Raw genomic sequence first — 25,941 nt, forward strand, 5'->3', positions numbered from 1 at the left:
CGGCGACAGGGCAAGAGGTGGTGGCCTCACGTTGCACCAGGGGAGGGTCAGGTTGGATATTAGGAACAATTCTTTCTCCACAAGAGTGATGCAGTGGCACAGCTGCCCAGGGGGTGGAGGAGTCGCCGTCCCTGGAGTGTCCCGGAGCCGTGGGGATGTGGCACTGAGAGACAGCTGGGGTTGGACCGGGGGATGTGAGAGGTTTTTGCCAATCTTAATGGTTCTGTGATTTTTTACCACTTGTTCGTAGTGCATTCTTGCAGCCGAGCACTCCGCTTTTTGGGGGAAGGAGGGAGTCGGGCTGACAGGGAAGTGGGCTCGGGCCATGTCTGCTCGTGCTGCCTGCAACTGACCACACTCTCAGCTGTTTGTTTCAACTTACGGTGTTAGCAGCGCGTAGTACATCTGCAATGACGTACGTGTACTTGAAAATGGGACTTAAGGAGGGCCGAGTGAAAAATTCCTTATTTTTTTTTTAATCTAAGACTTAAATGGCGTTATGAAGCTATTGCTATATTCCTAGTGGGGCTTGTTTGTCACTCCCACCCACCAACAACATACCCTAACATTCCCTCACAGGCATTAAACCCTATTCAGTCATGTCCTCAAACATGATAACAAACAATTCTTTGATTTTATAATTATTTTCAGTACGCAGAAGAACACAACCTTCCGTTAGTCGGTAAAACACACCGCCAGCACACAACGCTACGCCCCACACCCAGCGGCGCAGTGCGCATGCGCCCGCCCCTCACGCAGCGCCGGGACTCTCGCGAGAGCGCTGAGGTAAACATTGCACAAAATGGCGGCGGCGGGCCCGGGGGCGGCTGCGGCACGGTGAGCGCGGCGGGCGGGAGAGCGGGTGGGACGGCGGCCACGGCGCTGCTTCGTGCCCGGTGAGGCGATAATAGCCCCGGTCGCGGTAGGGACTTGCGGTGTGATCGCCCGTGCCGGGCATTGCGACCTGCGGGAGTGCTGGGCAGTGCATCGGGCTGTGGGGCAGCCCGGGCAGAATGATTCTTCTTCCTTTATCTTCTCACGGCCTTTCCACTGCATGTTGCTGGTTCAGGATTGCATCGCAGTGTTTCTTGAATTCCACCTTGGAACAGGACAGGAAGAGGCTGCTCCTCCACGTGAAAAACATTTTCCACATTGTTCTTTAATTTCTCACTGTTACGCAAACCCAGCCCGTTTTCTCAGGTGCCCTGTTGTGTTAGCCATAGTCCTGCTCAGGAAAGCCTGAAAGCCTCTTTTCATAACAATAATCTCTTTCAAGCCTAGGAACTAAAAATTTGCGTGCTGTGATGGTATTTCTTGTCCTTGCCAGCTGCAGGAATAGACGTTCAGCCTGCTGCTCTTTGTGTCAAATTACATGCCAGAGCATTATCTACATAGTCTGTGTTCCTGAGTAGAGACAACCCACCACCACACTTCCTGAAGCACCCATGGACAGTTTCTATCATGCTTCATTTTGCTTTTATTTTTTCCTTGCGTGTGCCTTGCATGTCAGTCATTTTGATTCCGCTTTTGTGAAGGGCAGTAGAGTTCAGTTGTCCCTGTTATCTGCTCTACTGCCAAGTTAATACTTGAGTATCTCAGAGATACCTGGTGTGAACCAGGAAGAGACTCAAGTGTTCTTGAAAAGTTACTAAATGAAACTGTTTCTTTATTATTTCTAAGGCTAACTGCTGAAGGAATCTGCCTTTTGGGCTTTTTCAGGCTCTGCATTTTACATAAATGTGGATCTAACTATTTGCTGTGTTGCCTTGCAGGTCAGCTTGTAAACCACTTAGCTAATTCTTCTAGGGAGTTAACTTTGCTCTCTGAAATGGAGTACAGGACTCAGCTACCATATCGTGAGTGACCGAATCATTTAATACAAAATGGAGAAGAAACGTAGAAAGAAATGAGCCTGTTTATTAGGCTTTACCTCAAAAGACAATGAAATCTGTACTTGCTTCGGACACAGCTTTAAGAATATCCAGTTGAACGGCACAGTGAAATCAACGTTTTCTGAAACAAAAATGAACTAGTTTATAAAGAAGAAGAGTGTGAATTGAATATATGGAATTCTTGGAATGAAACCATTTTCTTCTATGACCATGAAGTTTGCAAACATCTGGTTTGTTCTGGTTGTTATTTTACTCTGTGGCAAAAAACACTTCAGTACCAGACTAGGGAATTCCTCTCATGAGGCTCAAATATGTCCTGGATGTTCTCGCCTGACTTTGAAAGTGGAGTTCTCTTCGACAGTCGTGGAGCATGGTAATAGAGTTGAGCAGTTAAAAATAAATAAATCCATGTTATGCTGAAGTTAGTGTTAATGAATCGTGGCATTTGTGCAATGGTAATATTCAGAGGCACGGGTGGAACTTCTAAATTATCTGCATTCAGACTGAGAGAATTTTATGAAGGTTCATGGTTTAACTGGACACAGAATATGAAGAACAAAGAAAAGGAAGAGAGGGGTTAGTAAGGAGTATGTTAAAAGTGGAAATAGAGCGTGGAGGTTCAGGTGAGCCAGCATGGTCACTTAGCCGTGGTTTCGTAGCTTTTTGTTTTACACACTCAGTGGAATGAGAAAGACAAGGGGAAGTATGTGTGGTTTTGGGTTTTTTTCTGTGAAAAATGTTTGAAAGCAATAATACGTTTGTGGAAAAATAGCAAAGTAAGTGCAGAGAGAGCAAATGAAAGGCAAGCTGAGGCTGGTATCAATCCTGAGAGGGCAAAGGATAACTGTAGAGAGGAGCAAATAAAGTGGGTGCTGAATTGAATATGGTCTGCAATGCTGAACAGAATGTCAAAGGAGGACAGATGCCATTGTATAGAGTGCAATCTGTGTTGGTGTGGCAGCTGTGTATGTGTAGAACTGTGGGATAAATGTAATGTAGGTGTGCTGTATGAATGGCTAAGCATTGTGGAAGAAGGATGAACAATCAGCACTTAACATCTGTGGTTCTTATAGAATGCACAGATGCCATTTTTGACAACGTCTCTGCTGTGTTTGAACCTGTAGTTTCACGTAACAAACAAATTTTACTCTATCAGAAGTCAGTGTCTAAACTGTCTTCCGTTTGTCATGGTCATAGATAATAGATCTGTTCCCATAGTGGAGCTGTGTGTGTGCCTGAGCATTCACATGCAATGTTGGTAATGGCATGTTGTCCATTAGCTAACAGAGGGCTTGTTGAGGTGATTGTGGCACTGCATGATGGGTCTGTGTTCCACCCACAAGTTACCCGGATCGAGGGACTCTTGGGACCAGCGTTGTCCTCTGTGCATGTTGAAGCTGGTGTCAGTAATTTCCCTAAAACTCAATACGTCGTTCCCTCTCCTGTGTTCACCCCGCTCACTTTTCCATGCTATCACAATTCTGCCTTCGTTTTGGGGACCTTTATCATATTTTAAGCGCTTCATCATGCACAAACTTTACGTAGTACAGAAATAAATATCAGACCTGTAAAGCAAAAAACAAAAAAGTGCCTCAAATTGTGCCTTGTTTTGAATAAAGAGAAAGAAATATTCAGTAACTTGAGTGCATGACTAGTCTGCTTTGAACATTGTTTCTGATAAACTGTACTCTTGTTCCAGAGTATATTGTGGCTTTTAATGGATACTTCACAGCTAAAGCTAGAAGTAAGTTTATTTCAAGTGCACTAAAAAGCAGTGATATTGAGAACTGGAGGATTGTACCTCGCAACAACCCAGCCAGCGACTATCCGAGTGATTTTGAGGTGATTCAGATCAACGAGAAACAGAAGGATGGCGTGCTGACACTGGAAGATCATCCAAACATCAAGCGAGTGACTCCTCAGCGGAAGGTGTTCCGATCACTCAAATATTCAGACTGTAAGTAATTTCTATGAGTTTGCATGAGATCTGCTTTGGCGAGTTAAATTCTAGCTTAGCATTACACAAATGAAAAGTGCCCTGCAGTTTTTCTTTAACTTGCAGTATTCTGTTCCTTTGCCTTTGAAATTATCTAGGTATCTTGCTGTACCTTTCTAAAAGCGTGGTGATGAGTCCATCCACAGTGTAGAGACATTTCTTCTGCAATAGTCAGTTAACAGAGCTTATTGGCTTGTATCGTAGGAAAAAATGAAGCTTTCGCTGTTATTGAAGGCATTAATACATCTGGAAAAAATGGTTACTTGTCTAAAATCTTTGCTGTAACAGTTGTGATGTGGATACTTGCATAAACAAAAATTTTGTGTGTTTTTCCTCATAGTTTTTTTTTTTTCTCCTTAATTTTAATTCTGTGTAGCTGACCCTGTGTTGCACTGCAATGAAACCAGATGGACTCAAAAATGGCAGTCGTCTCGTCCCTTGAGAAGGACAAGTCTTTCCCTAGGTTCTGGCTTCTGGCATGCAACAGGTCGACATTCAAGCAGGCGTTTGTTGAGAGCTATCCCTCGCCAAGTTGCTCAGACTTTGCAGGCAGATGTCCTCTGGCAGATGGGTTACACAGGTATGCTGTTGTTTGTTGGCTTACATGTATTGATCTCATTGGATGCCAGTGCCGTAAAGGTTGAGCAATGCTTTGTTTTGAGTGAGCTGTTACAGAGTGCTCTTTGTGTGTGTGTGTGTGTGCATACTGTTCTGGAGAGGAAGTAGTTCTGTTTAGAATCTTTGGTTGAATTTCTGCAATGGAACAGGAAGTTTGCTTTAGAGCCACAAGTTAGTAAGTCTGCGAAGCGTGTAGTACATTGAGCATAAAAGTTCTCATTCACTTGACTGAACACATTAGTTGTGAAGCTGAATCAGAAAAATCAATCCTTTATTGTCACAGGTGCTGGTGTAAGAGTAGCAGTGTTTGACACTGGACTGAGTGAGAAACATCCACATTTCAAAAATGTAAAGGAGAGAACGAACTGGACTAACGAGAGAACCTTGGATGACGGTGAGTTACTGTGTGCTGTTGGTGAGAGAGTTCCTGACAGTGTGCTGTTTCATGCTGTAAAACTACTGTTGTTGATGGGGTGCTAACATTTAATGAAGCTGTGTATCTTGAGATTTTAAGCTTAATTTTGCAGTATCAGGAAAGTTTTGTACTCTTTATCAAATTCAACAAATAATACAAAGACTCCAGGAGGATGTCGCTTGTGTCTCCCTTGAATCACATATGGCATTTCGCAGTAGCTTTTGAAGAATGTCAGGGGAAGAAAAAATGCATTTTGCTGTTTCTCAATGCATATGTGTTTCCATACTTAGAAGGGAGAATATTTTCCTTCTTCACTGTGCAGTCCTAAGCTAATTTGAGTGTTGGGAGCTTGCTGTACTGTTTTTTCTAATTTATATAGTTCTCATCAACAGATGCTGTGCTGGTTTATGCCAATCAGGATTCAGAAAACCCTTTGATTTTCTGCAGCATGTTTGTGTTTGTTTTTCATGTGTCAGCTGTAATGACCATATGCTTTCACAGATATTGATTTCATATGGTCTTGGTCAGTGAGTAAGCTGGCAATTTAATGCATTTAGAGTTCAGTGTATATGCATATCTTGCTTGGCCTTTAGTACATCTCCATAGTTACATCACGCATGGTGTTTCTGTGCATTGTGGCTGTGATTGCATTCTTTTGTTTGCACTTTCTAGTAGGACCTGTGCCCAGACTGTTACTGGGCAGGCAGATTTTGAGCATGTAAGTATAGTGCAGGCAGTCCCAGAAAGCAAAAAGAGTGTTATTTTTTGAGGAGAGTGAAAAATATGCTTTCTTGTCTAATTTTTCACCCTTAACAAAGTGTGATTGTTGCAGAATCCAGATAAAAAAAAAATTCTAAGAAGTTTACATAAACCTGTATTGGCCTTGTATCTTACATTTGCCAAAATAATCTTGTTCTCTAATTATTGTCTTGTGTGAGTCTTGATGTCATTGGCAGCAATTAGGAGTGTGTCACTCTGGGTTTCATCAGCTGGTTTTCTAGGTAGATAGTGCTGGTAGTTCTGGCCTCTCTAAACTCAGTACCAAAGTTTGTTTCAAAAAGATGAGGATTGAACCAAGTGTTTGCAGTTTGTTCTGAAGTCTGTTGGATTGATGTGATTTTATTACAGGCATTGATTAACACTGAAAATGAGTGAAAATGAATGGATTCTAACATCTCATTTTGTTACCTTCTGTCTGTCATAGGTTTAGGCCACGGAACTTTTGTAGCAGGTGTGATAGCCAGCATGAGAGAATGCCAGGGGTTTGCTCCAAATGCAGAACTGCACATTTTTAGAGTGTTCACCAATAACCAGGTAGCTGTTTTAAAGGTGTTTTAATGTATGTCTTTCCAGATAAATACTGCTCAAACCCTCTTCTCGGGGAATGCTGCGAGTGCTTGTAAATGTTGATATATTTTGTTTTATATGTGTGATTAGATACTGAAACAGATACTGTTTATTCTATCTAAAAGGTTACTACCGGATTTCTTACCAAATCTGGTATATTCTTCAGAAATTATGTGTGTGGAAGTCTCATCTGCGTAGTGTTAAAACAGTCTCATAAATATACTGAGCACTATAAATCCTAGTAGACCAGTGTTAGTTTTGTGCTTTATTTTTGTGTTGTTTCATGTCTCTCTCTGAAGCCTGTACTGTTATGGAATTGATGGACTTTCCAATGGTAGTTTTTACTTTCTTATGTAGGTCTCGTACACATCTTGGTTTCTGGATGCCTTCAATTATGCAATTCTAAAGAAGATAGATGTGTTGAATCTAAGTATTGGTGGACCAGACTTCATGGATCATCCATTTGTTGACAAGGTTGGTATGAGGAAGGAAAAGCTCCCATGGCCGTGTTTGTATCCCTGGACTTGCAGAGCTGCTAGTTTACCACTGCTCCTGTTAAGTTCTGGTTCCGCAGTCAGTTCTGAGGAGTTTCTTGTGCATAAGAGAAATTCTGTGCAGGTATACAGGCTCTTAGGTGTATCTTTAGGGAATGGGTGAAAAAGAAACCAGCACGAACTCACAAGTATTCACAGAGCTGGAGAAATATGACCTGTTACAAAACACTGCACGTACTGCCAGGAGGCATGACTGACAAGCAGGCAACTAACTAGAGCCCTACTGGAAGAAACTTAACTGAAATCCAGCCCTGCTTTTTCAAATCTCTGCATAATTAATTTATCTCATGCTAAAAATGAAGAAGTCGTTAAAAACGAATAAGTAAAAAGTACAGGTAGTCGATTCAGCTTTGTAATTATAGACTTGTTTCAGGCTAAGATGGAATTAGGGATTTGTCATTGTCATCGTTCCCTGACTTGTTGATATGTACTTGAAAATCAGTAAGTGAATTATGTTAAAAGGACAAAATCTTTCTCTGAAAAAGGTAATAAGGGTGCTTAAAAAGTTCTTTTTTTTTTTTTTTTTTAATGACAATCTGCACTGAAATTTAGTTTGACAGTGACTTTAGTACTCACTCCTGAGCAATTTTTGGAGGGAATTGATTTGTGCTTCTGGAGTGTTTTCTTACAGGCAGTTTTTCCTTTGATGCAACCTGAGTAAGTGCAGTTAGCAGTGAAGCTGTGATGGCCGTTATTGATCGTGTAATCTGAGGAATTGCTTGCACTTAGCACTGAATATACCAGTGAGATGTGTGTGTTTTGTAAGCCTCGGTAAGAAAGAGTGGTAGGCTAATCAGTTGCTTACATCATGCCCCACGGAGTCTGCGTTTGTTCTCAAAGTCTCTTCTTCGGCAGAAGAAAATTATTAAAAATGTTGATTTTTTTGTAGGTATGGGAACTGACAGCCAACAACGTGATCATGGTCTCTGCTATTGGCAATGATGGCCCACTGTATGGGTAAGTTTCAGAGATCACCTTAAAGAAAAGCAGGTGTGATGTTTTATGTTTTTGAAAGCAGTTGTGTTTGGACTGGAGGGTATTTTCTTCTCCTTCTTGCTATATTGTATTTATAGAAAGTGACCTAAGTTAGACATCCTCCTCTGTCTCATCATTTGCCTTAGAGTACATTGTTGAATTAGGTGACTATTTTTTATTCAGGCAGTGAAAAGTTAGGAAAGGAATGACAGAACTCCGACTGGTACTGCTGCACTAGTATGACATCTTTGAGTACACATAAGGCTTAAAGAACACAGAATGCTCAAGCCAGAATGCTTAGCAGTGTATTTCTAAAATAAATGCCTAAAATCAGATTTTGTTGGGTCTGGAAGAAAAGTGGTTTGGTAGTGTAAGTTTTGGAGTTACCAAGTGCTTGAAAAGTTGCTTTTAGTCGTAGAACATAACGATATCAGGGAGGACCAAAATTTGTTTCTGTGTGGATTAGAACGAATGGCTGACAAAAATTTGATGGCAGTGTTTCTGTTTTCAGTATAAATTTATGGCTTTAATGGTGGTCTTAGTTTTTTTTTAATAATTATTGTCTTGCTAACTCTCAACTTGTTGTAGGACTCTCAATAACCCCGCTGACCAGATGGATGTGATTGGAGTAGGTGGCATTGACTTTGAAGATAACATAGCTCGCTTTTCATCTAGGGGAATGACCACTTGGGTAAGATACTCGCACAGCAGCCAGCTGCTTCTGTAGCTAGAATAAAGATTTTAAGAAGGGAGCCTTTTTCAGAGAGATAATGTCATGCAGCTGATGTTTGTGGCATAAACAGTGGTAAAAATTTACATGGAATATCAGAATCGTAAGAGATTGATGAAAGACCTGAAGCAAGAAGCTTAATACTCATCATTTATCATGCATGTTGACCACTTTTGACATTCTAGTTATACTTGTAAAATGCCAAGTATCGTTTGAATTACAGTGCCCTGTATGGGCAGATCTGTGCTCTTGTCCTTTGTTTAATAGAAAACTCTTAGCCTTTCCAGATGCCATATGTAACACTGTGCATATTTGATATCCTTTCTGTTTGCAGCTGACTGTTGAACTGAGGTTCATGTACTGCACATGCGATTTCATATGAGTTTGCATTGTGATCTTGATTAAAGACTGATGTACTTCTTTCCTTTGTGCTGCTTCTCATTAGCTGGCAGCAGAGGGGTGATTGTTTTGTCAGTAGTTTCATGCTTAACTTAGATAGTGGAGGGTTTGTTGGCATACCTTTCCCGGGTCGACACACTGAGGAGTTGCAGTAAATGGCTTGAGTCCGCCTTTAGGTGTTCCTTGATATCTGTGATGCTGAACCCCAGCTGATTCAGTGATAATTTTACTTCTGAATTATTTGCATTAGTTCGTTTAAGTAATTAAATGAAACAGCCAGTTCATTATGTATCAGGACACTGATCCATCCATTTTCTTTCACAGGAGCTGCCTGGAGGTTACGGTAGAGTGAAGCCTGATATTGTTACCTACGGCTCTGGAGTGAGAGGTTCTGGTATGAAAGGTGGATGCCGCTCTCTTTCTGGGACAAGTGTAGCATCTCCTGTAGTGGCAGGTGCTGTTACATTGTTAGTAAGGTAAGCCTTTAGTCACAGCCCCTTAGAAGATGCAGATGCAGGAGGCCAATAAGAAACTCTTAAGAGGATCCACCAAATGAAAATAGATTGCATTTACATGTAGGAAAACAAACTCGGGGGATGGAATTGGTGTTGTTCTACCTGACACATGATTGTGTCTGACTGGCTCTAACTTTCCTGGGAAAAACCTGAGGATTGTTTTGAATAGTTAGGTATTTGAAAATATAGCTAGGGAGAACAGTTTTACAAAGTAATTTTGTTAAATGTTTGGTGATATTTAGTTGCTTTTGTTTTTCCTGTTGTAAAAGAACAGGTGTTCAAAGTAGGCACCTGTAGCTGATAGCTGAACACTGGTTCTATAGTATGTAGGGCTTTTATGGTTATTGCCCAGTTGTGTAACTCACCTACTGCACACGGAAGAGTTTGAAAGGAAGGTAGGAGTTACAAGTTTCTGCTTTGTGTTTGTCGCTGTTGCTACTCAGGGATAAGAAACTTTATTTGAAAAGATCTGTCCAAAACCTCAAATGAGCTGTGCAACAGAAGATGGCCTTACAAGGGCTTGGATTTTCAGAATCTTTTACTTAGCAAATATAGTGACTACTGGTCATGGGGCAGTGCTGTAAGGAGAAAAATTGATACAACGTTGGTTTTCAAGAGACGTGTCATAAAATTGTCACTCTTGTTTCCATCTTCAACTGTTGCAAGGAGAAATCAAGTAGATGTTGTATGCAGCCACCTAATTTTATTGGCATTTTCTTTAAATGAAACAACAGAACCTTGAGGCAAAACGTAAACAAGGCTAGCTAGAAACTGTAATGAAGGCCACCTGAAGTGACCCATTGTTTCTCATTTCAGCACAGTTCAGAAGCGTGAAATGGTGAATCCAGCAAGTATGAAGCAGGCACTTATTGCATCAGCACGTAGACTTCCTGGAGTCAACATGTTTGAACAAGGACATGGCAAGTTGGATCTTCTGAGAGCTTATCAGATCCTCAACAGCTATAAACCACAGGCCAGGTTAATTTTAATCCTCAATTAATCAACAGTACACTATAATCTGCTTTTTTCTTCAAGAGAGCAGATGATGTGCATGTAATACAGTTGGGCAATCTATGCTTGTGCAACAAAGTGAACTTGAATAGATCAGGAAGTATGAATTTTGACAGGAGAGGCAATGAAAAATCACTGTGTTTTCTACCCATGTTAGAGCTTGAAGTCTCAGAGCTAAATTTACTTTCTTTCTAGGCTCAGTTTAACTCTCTGGCATTATTCATAATGCAACCTAGAACAAAATGGAGCAATAGTTACATCTTAGTTTTCCAGAAGAACATTTTCACTGTGCTGAAGTTTCTTTTCCTTTGTAGGAAAAAAAAAAAATAAAACCACAAAACAAAACACTCTGAAATCTTAAAGAAAAAAAAGGGGAAGGGAAGATTTTGGGACACATTTGAGAAGCGAGATGAGCTGTGACTAGCATGCTTTGTCAGTAATTTTTTCATATGTCAGTTTTGTGTAGTGGCTTGTACTTCTACTTGTTGTTTGCTCTTTTTTTTTGTTAAATTTTGCCTCCTCTGTCCTTCCTGCAGTTTGAGTCCAAGCTATATTGACTTGACGGAATGTCCCTACATGTGGCCTTACTGTTCACAGCCCATATATTATGGAGGCATGCCAACCATTGTGAATGTTACTATTCTTAATGGTATGGGAGTCACTGGGAGAATTATTGACAAGGTAAGATTGGATGTTCTTCCGAGACCCGACTATATTCATAAAGCTTCCTAGGAAGGACTACTTCAGTTCATGAATTTGATGGAACATACAAGCATTCTCACCAAGTGTGGTGAGAGCAGGAGATGCAGAATGTTTGTTTTAAGGGATGACCCGAGCTGGATTTGTCCCCATGAGCTATCTGCAGGTTCCAGCAGTGCACTGGTTTCAGGGGCGTGTAGTGTTTTGTCTCTGTAAAACCAGTTTTGAATGACAGGTACTTAGAGATTTCTTTATATTCTCTGCTAGCATTTAAGATCTTCTGGATCTTTTGTGTGAGCATAAGAAATCTCTGAAAAGGATCCTGATGTTACAAATTATGACTCTTGACTGGGGTCAGAATGACCCGAATGTGTTGACATCTCAAGGCCCGCTGCAAAGTCTGTTGCTTTATGCCAGTAATGTTGAATTTGTTGATTGACTAGGGAGAATTTTTTTTTTTTGAAGAGTAAACATAAAAGAGATCCGTGAACTGGGAAAATCTCCTATCCAAGACTCTAGCCAGTGTAAATGAGCTTCATTTCAACATCTTACTGTGAATCCTGAGGTCTGTTGGTCTGTTTTAGATTTAAACTTATGCTTAAGAGCATAGGAGCTCTTATGACTAGCTGATGGTCGTGCTTAAAGACAGCCATTGTAATCAGCCTGAGTCTCTTACAGCCATAACCATTTTTGTTATAGAAAGGAAATTTCATGTCTTTGCCAATGGTTTTTTTTTTGTACAGGACGGCAAAATGTTAAACTGGGTGCACTTAGTGTGCTTTTCATAGATATTCCTGGAGTCCTTCCTCTGGGAAGTCTACACTCTGGGTGTGGTTGGGTTGATGCACTGTCACAGCACGGATCTTTTGGGTTTATGTACATTTTGAAATTTGGCATAATCTTCAGAAGAATGAGATTTGATGATTCTGACTGCAAAGACTGTTTCACCAATGTTCAGTTTTCTTCTTTAACAGCCAGACTGGCAACCCTATCTCCCACAAAATGGGGATAACATTGAAGTGGCTTTCTCCTATTCCCCTGTGTTATGGCCTTGGTCCGGATACTTGGCAATTTCTATCTCTGTAGCAAAGAAAGCAGCATCTTGGGAAGGCGTTGCTCAAGGGCATGTTATGATCACAGTGTCATCCCCTGCAGAAAATGAGGTTAGTTCTGGTTTGGTTTTTTGGGGGGATGAGGGGTTTGAGGTGAAAGGGAGGAGGGATGATGGTGGTAGTTTTAATTAAAATTCCTTCACTACAAACCCTTGTTTGTACGGGGCGTCTCTGGTCCTGTAATGTGAAGCATTAGTTAGATAGTGATCAGAGTACTGAAAAGTACAATTAATAATCCTTAAAACTGAGAGCAGGATTAACCGTTGAATTGAATATGCTTTAGTGTTTTTAGAAAGCGTGTCTGTGAGATTTGCGTTTATTTATTATGAATTCTGAGTAATGGGTTTGAAAAAGAGATGACTTAAATGTTGTTTTGCCAGACCCCTGGTTAACTATTCCTGAGAAGACTTTAAGGTTTTGAACAGTTGAACCAAATTACAGTTGTAGCATATTTAGAGTGTTCTATGTTCCGAGTGGAAATAAAAGCAGTTGAGTGTAGGAAACGGAGTAAGGTGATTTAAGGCAGAAGTCGTCTCTTGTTCTCCTTAGTTGGCAGTACTGGTGAGTAACAATACAGCAGGTACCTCTGTTTTTCCAGTCCCTTACAGTCCGCAGTTGGTGAACATTTCTGTAGGGGGAAATCATTTCACGTGGTTCGTTCTGTCCTTCAGTCTAAGAGTGGTGCGGAGCAGACCTCGACGGTGAAGCTGCCAATAAAAGTGAAGATTATTCCTACTCCGCCTCGCAGTAAGCGAGTCCTTTGGGATCAGTATCATAATCTCCGTTATCCACCAGGCTACTTCCCCAGGGATAATTTGAGGATGAAGAATGATCCGCTAGATTGGTATTTATCTCAGGTTCTATTAAATCAGTACTTCTTGACTGCGTGTTAATGATGTCTAATAACGTCACTGAGTGCCAGAGAGCCCTGACCTTATTCAGTGTGGCGTGGAAGTTTCTTTTACAATAAATCCATGAACAACTCTTAGCTTCTGCATGCTTTTTCTCTGTGCATTTTTTTTTTTTATTATTATTATTGCTCTCTGTGGTTTTGATTCATTTAAAATGAAAAGCTTCTTAAACATTTAGGATGGAGTTGTTTTGCTTTTGTGGTGTAAATTTTTTCCTTTTTGCCCTGATTTCTCCCAGGGAATTGAGGGGAACACTTAATTAGCCACTTTGGCATTCACTTACCAAAATAAAGAGTGGCTGACCTGTAGTTCTTCATGGATGGAAAGGGAAGGCATCCAAACATAGAAAATGTATAAATGTAGATTAATTGGATCAGTGAATGAGACTTGCTTTTGTGAATCTGCTCGGAACATGGAGATAGGACAGGTAGAGGAGAACTTCCCTTCTGAGTTCCAGCAATTACAGGTCATCCTGTGTGCTCCCTCCAGCCGATAGTTAAAGCTGCTCTTACAGACTCCTCAGCAAGGAGGAAGTCCTGTGAAAGATAGCTCATTGTAATACAGCAGTGTTCGTATGTGATGTGGTGTAAGCTTACAGAGCTGTGCTTTTTAAGGGACATTCTCACTCTCTAACTTTGACTGTGTTGCTTCTGTAGCACTTGGAACTACTGTTAGGAAAAAAATTGCAAGAGGAGATGGTGCTTGGAAACCACAGACTATCCCTTGAACAAAAAAAAAAGTCCTTTTAGAAAAAGGTCTAGGAAATAATCTGTAATTAGAGGATTTAAATCAGGTTTCTGCATGCCAAATTTGAATGTCTTCAACATTTTTCTTCTGTCTTTTCCTAAGGAATGGTGACCATATCCACACAAACTTCAGGGACATGTATCAGCACCTAAGAAGCATGGGTTACTTTGTTGAGGTTCTTGGTTCCCCATTTACATGTTTTGATGCAAGTCAGTATGGTAAGCGTGTGTTATTTATGTGCTAATGTTAAGTAGTGTAAAGTGCTGCTGCAGAGGCTTACTTGGGACTCTGGTGAATGAGTACAGATCTCTGTGGTTATCTTGAAAAAATGAGGAGAGAAGCCCTCTGTTTTCAGTTCCGTGGAGGCAGACCTGTATTTTCCAAAAGATTTTTGCAAGTTAAAATGAAGCACGGGTGAATTGTGGACTTGAATTGAGAATGTCCGTTCTGTTTTTTGGTTTTTTGTTTGTTTGTTTGTTTCCTCAGCAGTGCTATTTTGAAACATGGGTATTTGTGGATAGATAAAATAGTGGGGAATTACTGCATTCCTACTATATGCTAGCAGACCAGTGTGGTTTATTTCTTCTGTGTTTGGTTTGGAGATGTGGTAGAATTGCCAGGCAGGGAGCAAACTGAGCTGTCTGAGATCTTTTCTGCTCCCAGGTGATCCTCTAGTTGGCCCTGACTCCAAAAGGACCATCTTCTCTTCTGGGCTAAGATGTTCTTCAATAGATTGTGAAGTGAGGGTGCAGTTTCCTGACAGGTTTTTAGTTCTGTAAATGTCAGTAGTAGGCTTTCTTTTTTCTTTGATAAATGTTGTACTGTTGCTTTCTGAGTTAGCAGATGCACAACTGAAGACAGCAAAGGTGGCCTGTAAAAGCATAATGGAGTAGTTTCTGTCCTGAGACTCCTAGATTGTTCAAAGGGCACTACAAGGACAAGCCTGCTCTGCATGGGTAGTTTTGTCAACCACAACTCACATTTCTGCTTAGGAGAATGGAGAAACTAGGAGACTAGAAGACTTGGCTTTTGGATTGCTAAAATAGACTGAGCTGGGATATGAGTGCTTTCTGTCTCTGAAGAGTGTGAGTAGGTAGAGGTGAAGGAGGGAAGAGAACAGGAATGCAGGTGGAAGTTGGAACAAATTTGTTAAATGAAATGAAGAAAAAACTTGAATAGAAGGCTTCTAATCACAACTCTGGTAAAACCATGGTAAAGAAGCAGCTGGGGGCAAATAATGTAATTTTTAATATGTTTATAAATAGAATTACTTCAGAGTTGTACTTTCATGGGAATAGATTTAACGAAGCAGGGAAATTTTTTCCAATCTTACGAAGGGTGCAGAATGAGGCTTTGCAAGTAGAACAGGTAGCAGGACATTCCTGTGATCCTGGTGTTTGCTGGCACCTCTGAAACATGAATGATTTTGTCTTCAGACTGTAGTTGGTATACAATGACACTACAGTTAAGGTAGCAGAGATTATTGTCTCTTAATTCCAGCTCCTCTGGCTTCTCACAGAATGGCTCAGGTTGGAAGGGGCCTTAACAATCATCTTGTTCCAGCCCCATCATCCAGATCCTTAACTAGCCAAGATTTACATTATCCCTGAGAATGGAAATTCCACCACCTCTCTAGGCAATCAGATAGGGAAGAAGTGAAATGGCTTCATATTTAGGAGTAAGCTACTTGTTTGTTTGTTCTTTCCAGTTGTGCAGAAAAAGTGCAAAATGTTCATTTGTGTTAACTTCTGCATGGGTTGCAGTAATAGCAATCACGTTAGCACAAGCACTGTTTTTGCTTTTGTATGCAGGGACTTTACTCATGGTGGACAGTGAGGAAGAGTATTTCCCTGAAGAGATCACCAAGCTGAGGAGGGATGTTGATAATGGACTTTCACTTATTGTGTTCAGTGACTGGTACAACACATCTGTAATGAGAAAAGTCAAGTTTTATGATGAGAACACAAGGTATCTGTTTCTTTCATTTCTCTGCAAAATAAATGTCATAAAATTGCTATTTTGTGGATGTTCTGTCCTAAAGATTCTGCATGTGATAATTGTATTTAATCGCCTGCACTGCTTCTTACGCTGCCTCTAAGAAATGCCTCGAGTAGCACTGACCTTAAGCTGCAAAGTTGAAGGAGAATACTATCATTGTTGTGAGCCCCTCTCTTGGTAATGTAATCTTTTAAAGTCAGAAAAACATTTACAATAGAAAGAAGTAAGAGATTGGAAACTAGCAAAGAAAAATGGGTGTATTTTTACTTTGGAGAACAGAATAAAAAGCACATGCAGCTTGCAAACTGTATTACTGGACTGTGCACCCAATACTTGAAGAACTCCAGTATGATATGTAAGGGGAAATAAACTAATATCAACAGTGGTGAAAAAGACCCTCCTAATTAATGTAGTTGCCATGTGTTTCATGGTAAGCTTGAAAGATCTGCAGCTTGGGAGCAAGTAACACTTTGCTTCAGAAGAAATGCTAGAAGCAAGTGACACGACTGTGAGTTTTGCTTCATCATTGTTGAATAGATAAGCTAGGACTGATTTTTTTTCTAGCAAATTTATGTAGGAAACTGGAATGTACTGAGAACTTTGCACCATTATTTTTACTTCTGTTCAGAAGCATAGGTGTCAAAGAGGGAGAGCTGCTTGTGTGCTCCTGTAGTTAAGTGAGGCTTTGAGATATAGTTCATTATTTAAGGGACTCGGAAAAAATCTGGATGTAAAGGATTTTTTGTATTACAAGCTCTAGGAGTACATTCTGTGTACTAATAAACTCTGTTACCCTCTCTGTTTATAGGCAGTGGTGGATGCCTGATACTGGAGGTGCTAATATACCAGCTCTAAATGATCTGCTTTCTGTCTGGAACATGGCCTTCAGCGATGGGCTGTATGAAGGCGATTTTACCATGGCGAGTCATGAAAGTGAGTACTGGAGTCATTGTCTGTGCAGCCTTTGAGCAGGACCTTGTTTGGAGAATTCTGTTGTTTCTGTGAGGATCAGCTTGAATGAGAGTCAAGGGAGCTGCTTTGAGAGTGAGTGAAAAGAGTTTAATAAGCATGCTTAAATGATTACTTCCTATACTGATTCATTTTCAGATGAGATAACAAATGTTCTGATTATATAAAATCGTAGAATGGCCAGGGTTGAAAAGGAGCACAGTGTTCATCCAGTTCCAGCCCCCTGCTATGTGCAGGTTGACAACCAGCAGTCCAGGCTGCCCAGAGCCACATCCAGCCTGGCCTCGAATGCCTGCAGGCATGGGGCATCCACAGCCTCCTTGGGCAACCTGTTCCAGTGCCTCACCACCCTCTGGGGGAAAAACTTCCTCCTGATATCCAACCTAAACCTCCCCTGTCTCACTTTAAAACTATTCCCCTTGTCCTATCACTACCCACCTTCACAAACAGCCGTTCCCCCTCCTGTTCACAAACTCCCTTCAAGTACTGGAAGGCCACAGTAAGGTCTCCCCAGAGCCTCCTCTTCTCCAAGCTGAATAAGCCCAGTTCCGTCAACCTTTCTTCACGGTCGAATTCCAGGTGCAGTTCATTGAATTATATTCTTGAGGTATTGTCTGTATGTACTACAAACTAGTTGCCAGGACGAGGCCTTCAGCTTCGTTGTGGTTTTACTTTTGTGGTTAGTAAAAATTTGAAATGGTGGAGGAAGAAAATCAGTGGGGAGACTTTCCTTGGAATATTCCAATTTAGACGTGTCTCAGCAGCCTGAGATGCTTCATGAATTCCTATTCTTGTCATCTTTTGCACTGCAGTATCCTGAAGTTAGTATGCTTTACTGTTTTCAAGTTCACAGGGCACAGGCCCCATGACCTAATTGTTTTCAGGCTTTCTAGGTCTAGCCAGTGTCCTTTTTTTTCTGACCAAGTCACTTGATGTTTTCATGCTTTGTTTCTAAATCTCTGTCTTCTGACCAGTTCATTGGAATGTGTATGTGAACAGAGAAGGCACCAGAACTGAGGGCTCTGTGCACTCTCCAGTACTGATTGAAGGAGACAGGTTCTCTCTATGAATGATGAACGTTAGTGTGAACTACTGTATTTCTTTTTGTGGTTGGTGAAGCTTTTCAGTTCAAAAAATGTACTAAACAGAAAGGTTTGAAAGCGAGGTGAACCTCGCTTAGGTTCACCAAGCAAGGTGAATGCTTAGGAATGCTTAGGAATGCCTTGTGTGTGAATACATGTTCAAAATACACAGATCCAGAGAAAATGTCCTGGAGTTTTTTCTGTGCCTGTTTTGACAGCTGACTGAGTTATGGTGGGAAGGTGTCATTTTTTTGTCTGCAAAGGCAATTTTGTGTTGTCTTTCAGTGAATTATGCATCAGGATGCAGTATTGCCAAGTTTCCAGAAGATGGCATCGTAATTGCACAGACTTTTAAGGATCAAGGTATGCATTTCCTTCTCTTTTCTCTGTGTTTTAAATTGCATTTTGTAGTTGAAAAGCAAAGTTACAAAATCTAAAGGTGTAAGAACTGTGGAGTGAAAAATGCATTGAAAGGATAGGGCTGGATTGAGAATGTACTGAAGGAGGCCTGGAGTACATCTTCCACAAAGACAGGCTGGGGGAGCTAGGCTTGTTCAGCCTGGACAATACACAACTCCAGGGGGGCCTCATTGCAGCCTTCCAGTGCTTGAAGGGAGCTCGTAAACAGGAGAGAGACTGGCCTTTTACGTGGTATGACTTGGAGGAATGGCTTTAAACTAAATGAAGGGAAATTTAGGTTAGGCGTTAGGAGGAATTTTTTTACTAAGGGGATGGTGAGGCCCTGGCACTGCTGCCCGTAGAACATGTGGGTGTCCCACCTCTCAAGGTGCACGAGGCCAGGCTGGATGGAGCTCTGGGCAGCCTGAGCTGGGGGGAGGCCCTGTGCCATGGCAGGGAGTTGGAACTGGATGGGCTTGAAGGTCCCTTCTGTGTCATTCTGTGATTCTGTTATAGGTATTTTTTTGTTTCGTCTAGCTGGCTAGCAGGAAGCTGCAATGTGGCAGCATATATTTTTTTTTACATTACAGCAATATCAAAATGTACATATGCAGTCTTTTGTTATATTTGCTGTATGTAAACACATCTGCCTGTGTGTGTGTTGTATGTGTCTCCAGGGGGAAAGGATTGTTCTTGTCCATGTCTCTCACAAATTGTAAATGATATTGAGCTATGTCCATACGCAGAATTAATCCAATCACTGCCAAATTTGGTATGAGTGTTTGGGTAGCCATGATGATCTAAAGATAGATGTAAGGAGGATTTTGTTAGACAAAGTGTCTCCTACTGGTATCTGCCAAGGGAAACGTTTTAGGCTCATAGGAAGGCTGTGCTTTCAGACCGGAGGAGTTCTCTGTGCTCGTCCTTTCTCTTTAGCTTTATTGTAGCATCTTATTTATGGGGTAGTGATTCAGAGCTGTAATGGCAGCAGGCGATGTACAGAAAAATAATGTTTTAAGGGCTAATGGAGACATTTTCTGGAACAGTAAGGAACTCACTCATGTGAATCTTTGGGAGAGCAGACGGTATCCCTGAAATGCTGTATGGCGATGACACGGTTGTCTTAGAATGGGAGAAGAGAGGCAGTGTGTTTGACAGGTAGCCTGCTGCACCTGCTTTCTCTGTTGAATCCTTTTCGTTCCAGTTCATGAAACAAAAGAGCTCTGTGTTTTGGTTCTGCTCTTTGAAGACAGTGTAAAAAGTAAAGGCAACCTAAATACTTAGCATTTGAAGCTGGCCATCTTAATTTGGATTTTGAAGCGGGTGACAGAGATGGGAAACCTTTAATCTGAAAACGGCTTTCATTTCATGAGGAAACTAAGTGGTTCTTGCTGTTCATGGCAGCCTTCAGTTCACTGGAGATACAATACCTGTGAGATACAAAGGGAGCTTACAGCTGTGCACTCTGGGTTTTGCTGCAATCACAAATCCATACCGAGAGGCCTTCCTTTGGTTGCTTTTTTTTTTTCTCATCTTTTCCATTCGCCGATCGTCTGAGTTACCGCAGTAAATGTTTCACAAACACGTTTTAAGCTGCCAGTTTATTATTTGGTTATTTGCCATACTTTCAGAGGCAGACTTGTAAATGATACTTCAAAAATTGCTGTCTGTGACAGTGGTGCAAGTGTTTCAGAAGAGGCTGATCTGGGGAGCAGGGCAGGGCTCTACCTGCTGGCTGCAAGAGTGCCTGGGGTTGGGGGGCAGCTGCAATTGGCCCAAGTGGGGATGAGCAGTGGAAAATCCATGTTTCTTTTGTTCATTGGGAATATGTATCCTTACTAGACCATACCTTTCTTTGTTCATAAATTGAAAGGAGAACAGACAAAGTGCAAGGCAAGGCAGTGCTGCTGAGTTGCTGAAATGCAATCCCAGCAGTCTTTAAGGCAGGCTTCCTCTGAATTGCTACTGTAAACAAGTTCAGTCAGAGCCCTCATCTCACAGCTGCTGTTAGCAGACAGGTGTCATAGTTCATGGAATGTCTCTATTCTCTTTTCTCATTGTGTAGTAGATTTTCTTGTAGCAGTAGATAGACATGACAGCAAATAAGTCAGCAAAGAGCAGTGTGCACTGTGATGGCTGATTTTTAAGATACTGCATGTAGCTTTCTATAGAAGGGCTGAAACAACGTAAAAGGGTTTTTAAGGCAGATCGCTTCGGTTTAAAACTCGTTTGTGAAAATATTAGGATTTTTTTATTCAAGAACATTGAAGATGATCCATGAGAGTTCTGTTTTCAGTTCTCCACAGAAGTAAGAAAACATCAGTATCAGCGGAAAGCTTCATGACCAGGGTCTTGGAGCAGCTTCTTTTTTATTGTAACATAGCTTTTTTAAAGCACACTTCTCATAAGTGCGTGGCGTGAAGAGTGACATGATGGCATTTGTAAGTTTGCGGTGTAGACTAACCGGTGTTTCTTTTCAGGCAGTGAGATTTGTGTGTGCTTTGCTTCAGGTCTTGAAGTTTTAAAACAGGAGACTGCTGTCATTGAAAATGTTCCTATTTTGGGACTTTACCAAGTTCCTTCCGAAGGTGGTGGCAGGATCGTTCTGTACGGTGACTCGAACTGCCTGGATGACAGCCATCGACAGAAAGGTGTGTATGCTTTGACTCACAGGAGGGAATACTTTTCTTAAGCAGGCAAGTGTCCTGAGGGCTAGTAACAGCTCCCACCAGAAATAGCTCTTTTCTAGGGAATCTCTAAACAATTCCTGCTTGGTTATTAATCTTGTTTCTGCAGAACTCTGCTGAAAATGGTGTAACTGCAGCTGGAACAAAGGAATGCTGCATGTTAAATGGCTTCTGAGGAGTGGGAGCGTTTTCCCCCTATACACCTCAGGCCTGTTCTTCCATTACAGATGACCTATGTGTTGATTTTAATGTTTTCTGTTTGATTGGTTGGTTTTGTGTTTGTTTTTTTTTCCTTCTTTGCAGTGTTTTTGTTTCCAGGAAGTGTGAATGCATGCTTGAAGTTGTGAAGGGACATTAGCAGACCTCTTTGCTTTTTTTCCCCGTTGCATTTCAGAATGTTACATACCACTATGAGTTTTCTTTTGCAATTTCTCATCCCTTTGCAGTGTCCCCTTCTGTAACACCATAGCAGTGCCTCCTCTGCATGCTGTGGTTTATTGAGAGCATTTAGCATTAGTGAAGATGTGGAGCTTTAGTAGAGAATGGTGCTTTGTGACTTTCCTAATGCTGTTAAATTCAGTGTGAGCTGTGGTACAGGAAAAAGGGGGAGGCTCTCAAATCCTTCAAAGTTGGCTTTAAGTTGTGAACCAGCTATGTCTCCTGTAGAGACATCGGTTGCTTTAACTGAAGTAAATTCCTCACATTTGTGAATCTAAATCCTTAAAATCTGATTGACCTCTTTAAGAATCAAAGAGGAGGGACACCAGGATTATGAAGATTAATTCTTGTTCCCAGCCAAGTATTCCCTGGCAGGAGAGGATCTGAGGAAAGTTGTTTGCGGCAGTGGAAATAGGTGGTAAGATGTCATTCCACTTCTGAAATGGAAATTGCAGGCAATTGTGAGGTTAACCAGGTGGAGTGCTTGCTCAGCAGGGGTGGCTCTGGATGGAAGGCAGTAATTTTTCTGGAGCAAATGCCATTGAAATGCAAAGGAAAACCGTGATGAAGTATACTGTGATGTTGGTTCCCAGACTGGTCTATCCCATAGCTGCTTTTTCTTTAGCTGAGATGTAGTCAGAATCTTTTCCTTTTCTTTTTTAGTTTATTTTTTCATACTAAGCTTGAGAAAGCAAAGGAGTTATAACTTGCCACTGAAAACACTGCCTAGTTCTTAATTTTCTTTGCAAGGTATTATTTTATCCTCTTAAAGGGTTGCTTCTCTTTTTCCATCATAAAAATGATAACAAAAGGTAACAGAAGCTCTCAGCTTCCCCGTGTTTCCACAGTGGAAAACCCCCTAATTTTTTCAGGGGGTTGGATGGCCTTGCCCAAACTAGAATTCCTGCATTTGAAACCTGCCATTTGATGACCTGTTCCCCAAAACACCTTATTTGGTACAGAAGACAAGAAGGTATTTTAAGAGTGAATAGATTATTTTTGTGTCTTTGTATTGATGGAGGAGGAGTGATTGGCGGTTGCATCTTGCTGGAATTAGGCTTAGAACTTCAGAAGGAGAATAACAAGAATGAGAAACTACTTGTGCTTCTGAATGTGACAATACACTTCTTACCAGTAAGATGAGCCGTCTGAAATGTAACAATGCACATTCTGTTCTGGGGCTCGGGTCTATGAAACCCACAGATTGCTTTTGGCTCCTGGATTCCCTCCTGCAGTACACTTCCTACGGTGTGACGCCTCCGAGTCTCAGCCATTCTGAAAACCGACAGCGGCCGCCGTCAGGAGAGGGCAGTTCTCTCCCAGAGCGGATGGAAGGTGAGAGCCTTACTCGTGAGCAGAGTATCTGTGGTGATACTATCATTTGACTAAAGAAAATGTTCTGCTCGCAGAACTATTCTCGGTGCCTCCGTGCTGCTGGGAGGTATTCTAGGTACTGGCTACAGGCTGTGCATAAAATCTGGTCTCAGGTGTTCGCCAGCAAAACTTGGCTTATTGTAGGGGCAGAGTCTTTACTGTTTTGTACGGTTAATGATTTGTACGGTAATACGCTTAATAAGAACTAACGGTTCTAACTCTGAGATTCAGCTGTGAGTCATTACTGTGAATGGCTCCTGATGTTACAGCAGCTCCATTTAGCTGGAGGCAAATGTTGGGAACTGTGTTTCTGACGCAGTGTGTCTGCTGTGGATTGCAGGTAACCATCTCCATCGATACTCAAAGGTGCTCGAGGCTCACTTGGGAGACCCGAAACCCCGTTCCCTTCCTGCTTGTCCTCATCTCTCCTGGGCCAAACCACAGCCCCTGAATGAAACTGCTCCCAGGTTAGTGTGCATCTGTCTTAAAAGTCTACAAGAAGTCTGGTTTCCAAGTTCAGCTTGAAAATTATTTGTTTCATCTGCTTTTGAAAAGGACAGCTGGAATTCCTTTCCTAGAGAAAGATGAGATTGTAAAGAGGAAATAGTGATTAATGCCACTTCAGTGAATAATTCTGACTCACCTGATAGTTACGCTGTATTTTGTGGAACAGATTTTAAAAATAGCTTCACAAGTCAATGCCTTTTTATGATTGAGTGATTCCAACTTAAAGTTCAAGGGCTGGCTTAAATCCATCATGCCTTTGAAATAGTTTACTGAAGCACTTCCTGGGACAGCTCTCCTAACTCTGCTTTCCAGTGTATAATTTGTCAGTCACTAGCAGGTAAATGCGCCAGCACATAGCCCATGCTTGTCTGCAGAACTCCTAGTGGTAATGTCTGCTAGTCTGCATGCACGGAAGGCAGTTGCTAATAAATAAGTGTGATCTAGTTGCATCCCTGTGACATCTGAATGGAACTTGGGAGGCCTGTAAGCTGCAAAACCCAAAGAGCATATGGGATTATCATTCAGGTCCAAGTTACGAGTAGCTGGTAGGTTTCAGCTGTCACTTTCTATGAATGTTTCTGCAAAATTCCTTGCGTTACTGAAGTAAGTGGGAGGACATCTCCATCTTTACATTTCTTCTAGCAACCTTTGGAAACATCAAAAGTTACTGTCAATTGACCTTGATAAAGTGGCTCTGCCCAGTTTTCGACAGAACCGACCCCAGGTGAGACCACTGTCCCCTGGAGAAAGTGGAGCATGGGACATTCCTGGAGGTATGTACTGAAAGGTTTGAAAGGTAGTATTTTAGGTCAAAGGAAGATGTATTTCCTTTCAGTTGTGGAAAAAACGCAAATGTCAGCATGGTTGTGTTGTATAAGACTGACTGATGAAGTCTGAGAGAAATATTTTTGAAAGGAGCCATGTGTGCATACAGAGGGGAAGATTCTAATAAGTGGTCTTTGGCCAGCCCAGGTTTGTTTTGGCACCAGTAGTAGGCAGCAGCAGTTCCTGTCCTTGGGAGCTGTGATGATAACTCCTGCTGATAAGAATTCCTCGTGTGAGCACACTGATGTAAAAGCAGAGTCCAAGAGAACTAGAGCAGTGCTTTGGGGAAGGTGTTGCACTGACAGCGTGGAGCACTTGGAGCAGCTCCTTACAAGCTTGGTGCCGTGTCCCGCTGGAAGCCTCTTAAAGCTTCACACACGTTCTTTTCTCAATCTGAGCTGCAAGTCCAAATGATGCCTTTAAACAGGAGGGCTTGTGTAGTTTGTCCTCACCATGTGCTAGCGCCATCTCCAGAGCAGCAGCAGAATCACTTCTCTTGCAGCATGAGGAACAGAAGATTCTTGTTATAAGGGAAATCTGGGTTATGTTTGCATGTTCCCAAGTAGGTCAAGGTGGAAATGCCAGTACTTTTCTGTGAAGTTAGTTAGCATCCTGTCTTACTTCTGCTAATTGGTCTGCAGTTGTTAATCTTCCTGTCTGAAATGTAATCTGATGGTGGCTCGTGTGGCCGCAAACCTCCTTGCCTCTCCAGGTATAATGCCCGGGCGGTACAACCAGGACGTGGGACAGACTATTCCAGTCTTTGCTTTTCTTGGGGCCATGGTGGTTCTGGCGTTCTTTGTGGTGCAGATCAACAAAGCGAAAAGCAGGCCAAAGAGACGGAAGCCGCGAGTGAAGCGGCCGCAGCTCATGCAGCAGGTCCATCCACCAAAGACGCCTTCGGTGTGAAAGCTCTCGCCTGCCAAAGATGACCTCCTGTCACTGGTTGCTTTCCTGGATGGTTGATGGCTCCCGGCACAGGTGCAGCAAACGTGGTGATCGTACTGGCGATGTACATCTGACATCATCTCACACTCTTTGGCTTCTGGAGAGAAAAAAAGGACCTCAGCTGATCATCTGTACATAAACTGCAGTTTAAGCAGCCATGCCCACCAAAGACTCGAACGCTGTTGAACAGGCTGCTTTGTCACCGCATATCCCACGAGGGGGAAAATGGACCTTTTTTTGTAAGCTGACCAAACTAAAATTTATTTGTTTAGAGGCTATTTTCTATATTTATTGTTGGGGAGGGTGGGGGGAAAAGTCACTTTAAGGACCTCTGCTAAGGAAACACAAGTGCATTTTTTGGATAGGATGCAATTTTCTAGAATGGTTTAACGCTGAAGAGTGTAACTTACTTCATCAAAAGAGGGAGGGGGCAGGAGAGACTAGTACAAATCAGTTTGACATAGTTCTGCAGTTTATTTTTATAAAGCCAACTACTATGATGTTTTGTAATTTTTGGTCATGATTTCACCATTGTTGGTGAAGCAGATTTTCAATAAATACGTTATCTCTATGAAGCTCAGACAGAGTGCTGCACGGCTGTCTTCCTGCTGCCTGTCAGAGAGCAGATCGTTGAATAGTGAAAATTTTCACTCCTTCCCTTCTGTCCCCTCTGTCTTTGTCCTTAAAACGAATATGCACCAGGGTGCTGGGGACTTTGACAGTCTGAAACAAGGTTTATTCACACCTTTGTATCTCTGATGGCAGTTAGACAAAGGTAACTGTGCAAAAGACA

General features: G+C 41.8%; 1 protein-coding gene across 1 annotated transcript; it reads left to right on the plus strand.

Annotated features, from left to right (window-relative positions):
* Positions 1–2,078: 2,078 nt before the first annotated feature.
* On the plus strand, positions 2,079–25,109 carry MBTPS1 (membrane bound transcription factor peptidase, site 1; the record flags this gene model as incomplete). Its single annotated transcript, XM_079541478.1, has 22 exons — positions 2,079–2,265; positions 3,592–3,849; positions 4,265–4,468; positions 4,790–4,900; positions 6,126–6,235; positions 6,626–6,742; positions 7,712–7,779; positions 8,386–8,488; positions 9,251–9,402; positions 10,258–10,419; positions 10,989–11,133; positions 12,126–12,314; positions 12,935–13,107; positions 14,024–14,139; positions 15,733–15,889; positions 16,728–16,852; positions 18,256–18,333; positions 20,880–21,020; positions 22,698–22,829; positions 23,209–23,335; positions 24,018–24,148; positions 24,913–25,109. 22 exons carry the CDS (start codon positions 2,079–2,081, stop codon positions 25,107–25,109), a joined length of 3,183 nt encoding a protein of 1,060 aa, XP_079397604.1.
* Positions 25,110–25,941: the final 832 nt, after the last annotated feature.

This window comes from Tetrao urogallus (genome assembly GCF_951394365.1).
Source record: "Tetrao urogallus genome assembly, chromosome: 12".
NCBI lineage: Eukaryota > Metazoa > Chordata > Aves > Galliformes > Phasianidae > Tetrao > Tetrao urogallus.